The sequence below is a fragment of the Thalassophryne amazonica genome, chromosome 5, assembly GCF_902500255.1.
Source record: "Thalassophryne amazonica chromosome 5, fThaAma1.1, whole genome shotgun sequence".
Taxonomy (NCBI): Eukaryota; Metazoa; Chordata; class Actinopteri; order Batrachoidiformes; family Batrachoididae; genus Thalassophryne; species Thalassophryne amazonica.
The window spans coordinates 86,056,711-86,070,502 of record NC_047107.1 but is presented as its reverse complement, the minus strand read 5'-3'; the positions used below and the strand labels follow the sequence as shown (position 1 = coordinate 86,070,502).

Sequence of the window (13,792 nt, the reverse complement as noted above, 5' to 3'; positions counted from 1 at the left end):
GTTGATGGGAGGAGCGCATCAATAAAAGCTTCTGCTGATGTCATCGCTTGCAAAAAACATGCACTGTCTTGGTCCTTGTCCACTCCACTCTGTAGTGTTGAGTACTACATGGAGACGAGGCATGCGCAGTGGAAGGCTTCTGAAGTTTTCTGTCCCTTCCCAGCATTGCTTGTGCAGGTGGCTCAGTAGATAAGGAATTATCCTGCCAATATGTAGACCTAGGTTTAAATCTTGCTCATGCTGCCTGTCTATGATTTGGGACAAGACAGTTAATCTGCATTGTCTGTCCACTCAGCTGTAAATGGGTCCTGAGCTTGGCTCAGGAAGTAACTTGATTTTGACTGGCATTCTGTCAAGGGGAGTCGTAGACTTTGTTCTGCTTCACGCTACAGAATCCAGAGCTAAGCACTGGCATCAATGGGCCTCAGGGCCTATAGAGCTTACGTCTTCTTTACTGAGTCTGGACAAGTCTGCCCAAGCACTGCTGATACTGCATGGGAGTTGTAAGGTTAGACCTTCCCCATGTGAAGCACCTTGAGGCAGAATTGTTGTGATTTGGCGCTATACAGATAAAACAAATTGAAATTGAAAGCGATCTTGTAGCTAGAATATATCAGTATACAAATAATGAATGTGTATGAGTGCAGTGGTAAGAATATTGCATCTTTCACCTCATGAAATATTCTTACCCTTGCACAAATGAAAAAAAAAAGTTATTTGTTTCATATAACACCTAAAATAGATCCTTGTCATTTGATATTTTATTAATTTATAAACAAGAGAAAAGGGACTTACATTTTGGTGTGCTTCACTGGTACTTTGAGGTCAAGAGGTTCCAAACAGTCCAATACAAACTTAAAATAACAATCCAAACTTGTTCTGTCAACTTGCAAAAACAGTCAGATTGTTCAAAAACAATCCAATCGAAAATGCCATGCATTGACTTCTTCTTGTACAGACTGCCGTCTGCTGTTGTTGGTCCAGCAAAAAATCATGTCAAGTTCTTCGTCCGGCAGTGCTTCTACTTCAGCTAGAGACATTCCAGCGAATACTGAAATGCCTCCACATGGCGTACGGTGTACTGGATTTGTTTTTTCATATCATAAGAATGAGCACTGTCAGTGAACTTGTTCAAATCATTCTGTCACCAAAACAAACCCTGTCATGTTTGTTTTTAAACTAAGCACCATTGCCATGTTAAAGGTTGCGAGAGTGCTAGTCTGAGAGCACGGTCCATCAATGCTTGATTGCTGCATCCATGTAAATGCAATATGTCGTGTTTTTACTTTAAGGTGGTCGCGGTGTGCAGTGGTACAGAACATATGGAACCAAAATTGCATGGTAAATGGAACAAAATTGCAAATGGGTCAAATGATCAATATCACGTGACATACAAGCCCCCAATCAAATGAGAAGGATCTCTTCAGGTGTTATATAATAGCCAGTTAACAGTAATAATGAATTTGTCACTGTGGTCAGACAGTGGCTTTAATCCACAATAAAGTAGTGAAACAAATGACAGAGCTCAGTTTTATATTGCCTTTGAAAAACATCAACAAATTTAAGGACACAGGAAGCTCCATAAATTGCTTTCTTTTATGATACATTACATTCCCATGAGACATGCAACGCTAGATTAACGGGGTGAAATCCATTTCTACTCCTGCTGTCTTACTCACATGTACAACTGCCCCTTTTAGTGAGCTTTGGTGGTCAGGAAGACATCATCCAGCAGCAACAACTTACAGCATAAACACTCGGTAACAGCTGCATATGGTCTTTCTGCAATGGTGTGCTGTATTGTGCATATTACAATATAGGATTAGTTATTAATGGTTTTGCATCACCCATATTGCGACAAAACTAAGACTTTAATACTGTTATATCACTCAGCCCTAAGTCACATGTCTTCCATTTGATGTGAAGCATCTTTGAACCAGTTAAATGTTCCACATATGTCAAGACTACAGGGATATTCTTATCTTTCCAAAGCCACTGGCGCTACGTGATGAAGCAAATATGCAGTCACTAAAAATACAGTAATTAGTAATTAAGTACAAATGTCCAAAATTTCTGAAGTGATGCTGTCCAGTCAAGTTCAGGCTGTTTACATCAGGAGACTGGTAGTAAAATCCATGAAGAAATAGTGGCACTACACTTTCACGTTGGTGTACGTTGTACTTCCTGAAAGTTCCTTGCACTTGCAGGCCTGTACAGATTAACAAGGACTACGTGGGCGTGCCTCAGCAAATTTGATTTAGATAGTGCAGACCAAAGGCTTTTGCATGGTCTTACTGTGTGTATACGTGCGTCAGTCTAGTGGGGTGGGTTGGGGCTTCTCTGTCTAAAATGTTTCTGACAGATTGCACTTGGGGGTGGAGGAGGATAAAGAAACCAATCCTCACAAAAAGGATGAGGAACTGACAGACTAGTTTGGCATTATACAATATATCTTTTCCCATTGGTTTTTCATTTATTATCTTGGTAGTATGTCATTTCCACCTATAGAAAGTTGTTGTGGAAAAACAGAAGCCTAAAAGTAGGGAAAAATATAGCCCGTTTCATCATCCAACTGGTACTGTCAATCTATCTATTTACTAGTTCTCAGTTACACCTCTTTAATTTTTTTTTTTTTAAGTGTTTTTAATATTGATGGCTGGTCTGTATGAGGTATAGTACACAATGGCCTTTAGATTGTACTTAAAATTGGGTTTAGTGGTATGCCGTGGAAGACCCTTAAACAAATTCCTTTGCCACATGTTAAAATGCTTATTTATATATTAATTTATAAATACTGAATATTTAGGCAGCTTTTCAGTGTTTGTAGTTTTCTAAATGTATATTGCAGTGATCATAAGTAATTATGTCATCAACAGACTGGCAAAATAATTTTTGGTGCTAGTGGAGGTGGAACAGTGTTATAAAGCAGTTGTACTCACATTTTTCTAGCCAATTATTTTGCTTTGTCAAAAAAAATTGAAGTAGTGGGACAAATAGTGGTTTAGCTGTGCAGCAGATTTTAGCTTTGATATTGTCTTCACATGTATGTGATGATTTCTATACTGCATATCACATGTAGACAATTTTCCACACACATGAAGGTGACTCGTATCTCAGCAAGAAGGTTGGAGCATTTTGTGTTTACATTCCACTTCATCACTATAGCAACTCCTTTTCTTCAGTCATTCTATGTGGGTGTTTTTGTCACTTCTTTTATAATTCACACACAAAAAAAAATCACTGAGCTCAAGAGCATTGCAGGGTTTCTCTGTTCACTGCCCTGACATCATGTGCATTAAGCCACCTTGACACTTGTAGGAATTTGAGCGCTGCACTGGCACACAGTCTTGCGTGCCAATGAGTAAACTTGTCATAAAATGTGTGAGGCTGTGTGCCAGTGCACAAAGAAAATTTCTGGCACGCATAAATTTCGTGCCACTTGCATGAACTAGTTGTGCAACATATTCACAAACACTGCGTGCCAATGTGTGTCATTGTGCGTATTGTCACTCAGTGACGCATTGCCACATTTAGATCATGACCTGTTTATGACATGATTGTGACAGATGCGCAGTGTTCACACCTTCTGACTTGTGGTTAAGTGGGCGAGGGAGACCCTAGCACAAAGCGTTCCCACATAGTTTGCGGACTGTACGAACACTTTGCAAATGCCACGATCTCGACACTCATTGGGCATGCCAAATCCACGCATTATTCACACACCAATCAGCGACATCCGTGCAATCGGCAGTGCGTATAGTGAGCCCATCGCCAATCCTGATACATTTCTCATCTCAGCAGTAAATAAGCTACAACTTAAAGATACCTGCCAAGAATTATTAAAAAAAAAATAACAAGACCAGCAGCGGCTAGAACACATGAAGAAGAAGAATAAATCGAGACAGAGGGACAGCTGGAGTCAGAGGTTACAGAGATGGAGAGGGCTATTCCTCTTCCCTCATCCTCCTCAAGTGTGGAATTTCAAGCATCTCAAGTAGGTCTCCAAGAAGATGCCCAACCAAAGCAGAAAAAAGGACCAGAGTTGGCAAGAAATAAGTACCGGAATATAATTCAGAATTCAGGAGGAATTTTCAGGTAATTCCTCTTGTAAAATTCTGTCAATAACTGGTCACAATGTCTGAAGTGATGTGTTCTAGTCATTCATTCTCTCATCCACACTGTCCTTTCCTTCCTTTTTATATTATTATTATAAATAATATTATAATAATAATAGGGTTATTATGCCTTCTACTTTGGCCTGCTCTTTCTGCATTTTCTCCTTTTCTTCAAGAAGCAGCGCTGCAGGTGTGAGAGAGTATAGAGGACTTTTCTTGTTTTTAAGAGCTTCTTTGGCATTCAACATCTTGTAGGAGAAGGAATGGAACAATGTGGTGCCTGTTATTTTGTATAGCATGCCATCAAGTGGGATGAAGTGGGACCAAATAATGCCACAACTGCTTCACGTATTCGCAAAGTGGTTGTGGCAGTGCATGCCCTTTCATGAACAATGCACGTCATCCATACCATGTCGTACACTGTATGTAAACAATGTGCCAACAATACTTGAATGAGGCATAAATCAGTTGTGTGATAGCATGTCCTTGTGTGCTGATGTGCACCATTTTCTGCCACGCATTGCGTGAAATTGTAAACTTTATGCATAAACATGATGTCCACATTGTTTTTTTGCAATCTGTATGTTCCGTATTGATGGATTACGCAAAGGTTGCTCATTCACTCACAAGTTTGACGTCACTAATTATGCACAAAAGCGGCTTCAAAAGCATCATGTTTAAACCACGTTCGTGAAATGTGAACAAGAGCCGTAATATTGTTTATGGTGCCAAAGAGGTGAGGTGTGCGAGACTGCAGCTTTTGTTTCAATGCTTGATACAAGAAATATGTTTTCATATTTCAAAAACGTGATTGACAAAAACTAACTTCAGATTCAGTGGGTGGAAATATTGACCTGACCCAACAGAAAATTGAATTTTTTTTCTTGGTGGGTGAATAGACCTGAATATGCAACAGAATGCATCTGAGACTTCAAATTTTTCTTGGGGAGAACCCCCAGATTAGAGTCTCTTATTTGAGAAAGTAGTGTCAACTCAGAACATGGTGCTATTTGGGGGTCAACTGTGCTGAACTGAATGAACATTTTATGTTTTCAACATTGTTTTTTTAAATCATTTAACCACATACAGCAACACTTCCAGGTATAGGTACTGTCAAAAAAAAAAAAAAAAAGTTAGGCTATCAAATTAACATAAATTTACCTTTTATGATTTATTTAATTAATTTAAAGCCTGATTTATGCTTCTGCAGCTCTGTAACTCTGTGTCATACAATGATGTGCATGACAGTTTTAAAGCTCTCTGTCCCTGGATTATGCTTTATTATGGATTAATTTGACCATCAACAAGGTTTTCTGTCTACAATCATCACCTCCACTTCAAAGGTAAGGTGTACATTTTCCAGTTTTTACAGACTTCGTGTTGTGAATTTGTGGGCTTTTCTGATCTATTTGTAATCAGAAAGCGCACTGCAAAACTATTAAAATATGATGGCAGATGGAGTGAAAACAATAAACTGTCAAATCACAGCCTTTTGTGTCTGATTTAACACGTGTGCACCTAGGCTGCGGGACCGAGTCTGTACACGGTGTGGAAAAAAAATAAACGCTCGAGCTTTTAATCAGGGAAATGACTCCTGTCCCACTTTCCTCAAATCGGCGAGTGTCAGCGCTGAACTTTAATTTCATACTTCTGTTACTTTGCACTTCCATACTGCTTGGGGTTTTTAACGGAAATACATTGCTATCGGACAGGACATTTTACTCGATGTAAGCGAAAAATCCGATATACAAAAACTATGGTATTTATTACATGGTAAACAAAGCTTTGGGACTTTTTTTTTTTTTTGTCCAGTGACTGTGAATAGCCATTTTATACCATTTTATAAAATTATGATGATGAAGTCACTTCCATCCCACATGGCTGACTTTATTTTGTAATTTGTTGCCCTCTTTCTGAGCAATTTATAGATTTAAAAACAGTTTTGTGACTGGATGATCAAATCAGCAGTTATGTGTGGACATTCGGCTGCTGTCGTACTGCGATCAGTTTGTATTACCGTGGTTAATATTCCATAGATTTTTTCTTTTTTCTTTTTTCTTTTTTTTTTTTTTTTTTTTTGTATTCTGGTGTGACTCTGGAAATGTGCTCAGACAAGTTGTTGTGCCGGGGCCCACTGGGTTACTGCAACTTCTCACTTTACACTAATGAAGTGTAACATGGCATCCATGTGTAGATGTCCTTGTTTTGTGATGTCAGTTATCCATTGGAAAGGTGAAGGGGTTTTTCCTCATTATCCACATACAGTATATTGAAAACGGCAATGGTACATTTGCATGTGCGCACGCACACACACACACACACACACATAGGTAATATTGGGGTTGGGGGACACATTTCTCACATAATGAGCATGCATGTTTACTCCTCAGTAGTACATTCTGTAGATCTTTATGCACTGTGTGTATGCAAATCGGATTTAAATATTTGCAGGGTGATTATTAAAAGAGCACCAGTTTCAGTGAGCTGCTTAAATGAAGAGCAGCGGTTAAACTACTCTGACTGCAGGTTATGCAAGTTGAGCAATACCTACAAGCATGGCATTCTGTTTTATGCAGTGTGCCTCATGCCATGTTTGTATTACAAATTCCAAGCATGGTTGGATCGTGGGTATCCCAAACATCCAAATTAATCAGTTATCTCTAAGATTTGACCCATGAATTCTTAGGATGATAAATATTTGGATATTGCTGTATTGACTTTTCTGTTGGTTTCATGTGCAGTTTGTCAGAATTTTGGATTTATTTTGATTTTTGTATCTGTCCAGTTCTGCCTATGATCGGGACAACAAGATACGTGTGGCCATAAAGAAGATCAGCCCTTTTGAGCACCAGACGTACTGCCAACGCACTTTGAGAGAGATCAAAATCCTTCTACGCTTCAAACATGAGAACATTATTGGAATCAATGACATTATCCGCACACCAACCATTGACCAGATGAAGGATGTGTATCCTTTTTCCTAACCAAGCTAAGGTTTCCTTTGGGCTGAACAATAAACTGCTTCTGCCTTGAAATTGTAATTTGAAAGAAGCATTTTTGCAAGATTTCAGTTTTAGCTAATTGGTGAAGTTTGGAGAGATCTTGATATACTGAAGGCTTTAGTATCGGACAAGATTCATCATCTTAAATGACCACTGATAAAAGTAATAGTCTGTAGCCATCTAATGGCTATGGGTTATTGAACTCCAAAGTGCACTAAATAGTAAATGTCATTAACAAATATTTTAATAATGATTTTACTCATACAGCACTTTCATGCAAGAGGTTTCAAAGTGCTCTCTATGATAAGACATCAGTACAGCAATAAAATGATAAAATTTCAACATTCATAATTCATTCATTAAGCGTCAGTTGTATTAATCTCTCTTCATATGGTAAATCAACCAACTCTGGGACAATTTTTCTAGCCCTCCTCTGAACTTTTTATAATACATTTTTGTCTCTCTGAAGATGAGGGACCAAACCTGGACACAGTACTCTGAGATCTGACATAACTTTTATAAGATCAACAAAAGATTATTTGGAAATATGAGTAAAAGTTCTCTTGATTGTGCCAAAAACTCTATTTGCTTTGACTGCTGCATTAGATACGTATATATTTGGAAAAAAAAAATGACGTCATTTACAAGTTCACCTAAATCTTTCTCCTCCTTTACAGTTTCAATTGTACTTCCATTCATTTTGTACCGGTAACATGGATTTTTACTACCCAGTGGTGGGCACAGCTAACCAAAAAGTTAGCTTCGATAACCATTAACCCACTAACTGAAAAGTTAACTTTTATAAAGCTAAATCGATAAATTCCTAAAAAATTTAGCGGAAGTTACAGATAAAAGCTAAACCGCTAACTTTCAGTGGCTTCAGTGCACGGCAGCTACTGATACGAATCGGCGCTTCTGTCTCCGATCGGCCTTCTCTCAGCAAAAGAGACCTGGTGATCAGAGAGAAAGGAGAGAGGGGAAAAAGATAATTTCTCTTCACACCATACAGACCTGCTGGTCATTTCACTGGAGTCTTGCACAGGCAGACAGTTTTGACATGGTTATAATTTTAAACAAAGTAATTGCGGACAAGTTATTGAAATTAACATCACATCTGCCGTTTTACAAAGTGAAAATATCAGCTATATGTTTTAGTTTTAAAGTAATGCACTGATTTTTAAGATTTTAGCATTTAGACACACATGCCACATTGGATTATGGGTACATTAGTTTCCTGACATCAGTGATTGTTTTTTCTTTATTTGTAAAAAAAAAAAAAAAAAAAAAAAAGCCAATTTGAAAACTTGAAATTCTGTTAAGTGATTCAGTACTTGTTGCGAATGTGTGGCATGAACATGTGCATAAACACCAAGTGCCACACATTCACTAAGTGTTGAATCACTTAACAGAATTTTCAGTTTTCAAATTCCCTTTTTTTTTTTTGCAAATGAAAAAAATTACATGTTTATGAATACAGATTTATTTGTAAAACCCACCACACGTTTCAGTAACTGTGTGTTATACCTACCAGCCAACCACAAAAATATTGCTAGGAATAACAACATAGTTGAAAAGTTCTGGAGCACCATTATCAAATACACAGTGTACACAATCATTGAAATATACCAACTCCTTCATTAACGCAATCATGATTCAGTTAAGGTCCAAATACAAACATATCAGATATATCAACAAATGCGTCGAAGCTAAGGTAAAAACCACAATTTTTTTAAAATTTTTCATCAACAGAAAATGTTTTAAGATGTGCCTTTAAAATAATCAGCTGAAGTGAACTTTCTAATATCAAATCGCAAACTGTTCCACATAACTGAAGCATGATATGCAAAGCCTCTGTAGCCAAGTGACTTCTTCTTAACCTTTGGTGCACAGTGCAGGCATCCATTCTCACACTGCAGGACACAAGAAGGCACATAAGGCTTAACAAGTTCTGCAAGTGCCATGGAACACTTTTTATTTTATCTCAGTGACTTTGTCAGCCAATTAAAGGGTGGGTTGTACTGTATGCTGATTGGTAATTCTTTGCTCTTGATTGCAGAGGGTCACCCCTTTGAGTCTGGTCTCCTTGAGGTCCATCCATCCATCCATTTTCTTCCGCTTTATCCGGAGTCGGGTCGCGGGGGCAGCAGCTCAAGCAAAGCCGCCCAGACCTCCCGATCCACACACACCTCCCCCAGCTCCTCCGGGGGAACCCCAAGGTGTTCCCAAGGCAGCCGAGAGATGTAGTCCCTCCAGCGTGTCCTGGGTCTTCCCCGGGGCCTCCTCCCAGTGGGACGTGCCCGGAACATCTCTCCAGCGAGGCGTCCAGGGGGCATCCGGAAAAGATGCCCGAGCCACCTCTACTGACTCCTTTCGACATGGAGGAGCAGCAGCTCGACTCCGAGCTCCTCCCGAGTGACCGAGCTCCTCACCCTATCTCTAAGGGAGCGCCCAGCCACCCTGCGGAGGAAACTCATCTCGGCCGCTTGTACTCACGATCTCGTTCTTTCGGTCATAAGCCAAATCTCATGACCATAGGTGAGGATTGGCCCTCTGCAGGTGGTGAACCCACAGAAGGGTGGGCCCACGTCACTCTTTCGGGCTGAGCCCGGCCGGGCCCCATGGGCTAAGGCCCGACCACCAGGCGCTCGCGTGCGAGCCCCAACCCCAGGCCTGGCTCCAGGGTGGGACCCCGGCTCCGCCATACCGGGCGACGTCTCGGTCCTTGATCTTTTACTGGTCATGGAGGGTCTCCTTGAGGTTTCTTCCTCAAATGGAGTTTTTCCTTATCACTGTCGCCTCTGTGCTTGCTCTGGCTGTTAGTAAGGTTAGATCTTACTTGTGTGAAGCACCTTGAGGCAACTTTGTTGTGATTTGGCACTATATGAATGATTGAAATTGAAAATTGCTTTTCCTGGAGATCATCCCTGTTGCTAGCTAGCTAGCTAGTAACACAGCTATCTATACTACAGGCTACCACAAAACAGTCTCCTGTTTTAAAGATGCATAATACTGTGCTGCCATCAGCTGAACTATTATGCAGAAAAAAAACAGTAGGTGCTATTTCGACTGGAGTCATGCTCAAAACAAATAAGCAAAATGGTTCAAAAAGAAGCACAAATTAGTGTCAGAACACTACTTGGCAAGATCTGCCTGGTTCATAACTGTGGCACAGTGCCAACTGCTCGTGTGCTACAAGCAGTTACTCAAATTTTGTGTTACAATTTAGGTTTGTGGCAGACAGGGGATGTCAGATGTGCCACAACCTAGAGGTCATCGGGAGCCAGACAAGTACCAGAACCAGTGGGAGGGATGTAGATTCAGTGAGAGAGCCATCTGATTAGAGAGAATAAGAAACAGCTCTGGAATGACTGATTTGTCTGTCTCATGAGTAAACCTTGACCCATTCATAGTCTGTCTGTAGCTAACTGTGTACCATGCCAGTGACCCAATTCATCAACTGGCTTTTAATAAATTTTATGAAAGCGAACTGTAATAACGTGTCAGTGTTGAGTTTATTCATAATATTGCTCTATGTTATTTCATAATATTGAATTATTTTAGAGCATTTCTCTTTCCATAATGAGTTGGCTATACTTAAAAAAAAAAAAAAAAAAAAAAAAAAAAAAAAAAAAGTTGTCTAGCTGGTACGTCCTCTATATGCTGAGGTGTGGTTGGTTATAAGAGAAGGTTTCTTTGAGAATGACCCACCAGTTTATATGTTTATTGTCATTGCATTTCTGCAATGAAATTCTGGTGGCGCTTTCCAAACAGCTATACACAAAAACAACACAACAGCAGCTTAAAAAACAAAAAAAACAGTGAACAGCTGAACAGGATGGCAAGACCTTCTTAAATACAAAAAAGGTGCTTAATAAATTATTAAGGTGCTTAATGCTTAGTGAGGGAGGATAGTTTTCTATGTTAACAGACTGTATTATTTATTGCACATGTTGATATCAGTTACTGAATGTCTGTGTTTGTGGATGGGTGACGGGGTGGGTTGAAGGAAGCTACAGCTCTGGGGAAAAGACTGTTCCTTAGCCTATTAGCCTGTGTCCTTATAGTACGGCCCCCTCTTCCCCAACAGCAGAGGAGCAAAGAGGGAATGTACCGAAGTCTATGATGACCTCCTTGGTTTTGGTGGTATTGAGGACCAGGTCCTTGTCTGCACACCACTCTGTCAGGTGTTTGTTCTCCTCCCTTTACCAGGTCTCGTTATTTCCCTGATCAGGCGTACCACTGTCGTGTCATCTGCAAACCTTATGAGGGAGTTGGAGGAGTGAGTGGGTGACACAGTCCTGGGTGAAGAGTGAAAAGTGCTGGACTGAGCACACACCCCTGCAGTGTGCCTGTGTTCATGGTTATGGTGCCAGATGTCAGATTCCCCATCCTGACATTCTGAGGTCTGTTGGTCAGGAAATCCTTATATTTGAAGAGAAAACACTGCGACACACCATTCATTCATTTTTCTGAACCTTCTTACTCCTGTTAATGGTTATGGGGTCTCTCCCAGCACCCACTGAGTGAAAGGTACTAAATGGACTGCATTTATATAGCGCTTTTCAGTCTATATCAGAAGCTCAAAGCACTCTACAATGACGCCTCGCATTTGGCCATTCACACAGACACACTGGCACACCGATGTCAGGGTGCTGCCATGCAAGACACTCACTACATACCGGGAGCAATTTGGGGATTAAGGACCTTGCCCAAGGGTCCATATTGATTGTGCAGCCAGACTGGGGTTTGAACAGAGGATTGTGTGGTCTGAAGCCCACTGCTTAACCACTAGACCATCACCTCCCCAAGCCATCAGATCCTCAGAGTATAGGCAGGCTGTACTCTGGACAGGCTGTCAGTCTATCGCATAGCCAGCAAATAGACAACCCAATCACACTCACTTACACCTACAGTAAGTTTCAGAGTTTCCAGTTCAACTAACCTGCATACCTTTGGAAGTGGGAGGACGCTGGAGCAACCAAAAATTCCATTTGATTTATGTAAGCCCAAATCATAGCATGTTACTTCAAATTGCTATACATGAGTAAGTTCTGGACCTGACCTATGCCATGAGCAAGCACATTGGCAAGAACAATAAGGAAAAACATTTTCAGTATATTTTGATTATAGGAAGAAACGTCAAACAAACCAGAGTCAGTGGGTTGACCATCTGCCGGAACCATTCTAACAAGACAAAACAAAAAGCACAACACAAGGTTGACAGAACATGCAATAACCAAAATGTTGGAGATGTATATTTTGCTGTGACAGGTAGCTGCCTCAGTGTGTAGTTGTACACTTTAGGTAACAGTTATTTGAGGTTATTAATAATATACAACATTATGATTACAATTAGTGGGATAGGGGTTGGGATCCTAGTATGTGGACCTGGGTTCCATTCCCGGTCATGCTACTTTTGTGTTCCTAGACAAGACACTTCATCTACATTGTCTCAGTCCACCCAGCTGTACATGGGTACCACCAGTCTTCCTTTGGGGCGTAACCTGTGATGGACTGTCATTTCACCCAGGAGGAGTCATAGACTGTCATCTGTTTCTCACTGTGGAGTCCAAAGATAAGCACCAGCACCAATGTGCCTCAGGACCTAATATAAAAAATGGTATAATTGGATATTTTACATAATTTGATCACCCCTGTTCTGACTGTTTAAGTGTAAATGTGGTAGTTCATTTTACTGCAGTTATATTAAGTCATAAGGAGACATTGGTGTTGAAAACTGATGGTGTATCAAAGTCAGTTTGTGCTTTAATATTAATGAACTTAAAAATGTCAAATAAAGTTGAAGGGAAAGCTGAGGTTGCTGGGGCCCATTAGTCTTGTAAAATCTTAAGAGATGTTTGTTACATAATTAACACTTTCTGTGTATTTAGTGTAAGCTGCTAGTTGTCATTGTAAGCTGGTCAGTTGGGCTCTTACTCACTTTGATGTAGTGAATGTATTTCTAGCCTATATTTTCTGATGGAATAGCTGTGAGCGAAGCGAGCAGCCACTCTGCTTGCTGCTTTCTGTTTGCCAGACAAGATAATCCTGCACAGAAACAAAAAAGACAGACACTTACGGATAAAATATCTCTGTGCTAACCAGAAGTGAGCTCTTCCTTCACAAGAGCTTTCAGGAAGTTGTGATCGCTCTAGGTTGGTAAGGGTTAGCCCTTGTGTCAAGCTGCCTTGAGGCAGCTTTGTGATTTGGCGCTATATAAAATGAAATAAATTAAAATTGAGTAAGTTGTAGCTATATAGCAAGAGCTCTTTAAAACACTCACATCTAAAGACCAGTGATATTTCATGGAGTTGTTGCCCAGTCAGGTCCTGTTTTGTACGGAAGATGGAAAGACAGAAATGTTTTTTGTTGTTGTTTTAATGATTACACAAACGTACAGAGGAATGGTTTGAGAAGCAGTGAAATTCTTTAACCCAGAACTGTACAGTTACATTGTACAGGATCTCATGGAGACAGACCTGTACAAGCTTCTGAAGACTCAACACCTGAGCAACGACCACATCTGCTACTTTCTCTATCAGATCCTACGAGGGCTCAAGTATATCCACTCTGCCAATGTCCTGCATCGTGACCTGAAGCCTTCCAACCTTCTGCTCAACACCACCTGTGATCTCAAGGTAGTAGCTTATGCATTTTTCTGAAGTGTTAATTACT

The 13,792-nt window shown here is 40.2% G+C and overlaps 1 protein-coding gene across 2 annotated transcripts in view; it reads left to right on the top strand.

Moving 5' to 3' along the window:
• LOC117510885 (mitogen-activated protein kinase 1) overlaps positions 1-13,792 on the top strand; it is a 67,060-nt gene that overhangs the window by 40,648 nt on the left and 12,620 nt on the right. For both annotated transcript variants that reach the window (XM_034170779.1, XM_034170781.1), the window contains 2 exons: positions 6,901-7,083; positions 13,566-13,755. In XM_034170779.1, coding sequence (XP_034026670.1) covers positions 6,901-7,083; positions 13,566-13,755 — 373 coding nt within the window. The remainder of the gene's footprint in view (positions 1-6,900; positions 7,084-13,565; positions 13,756-13,792) is intronic.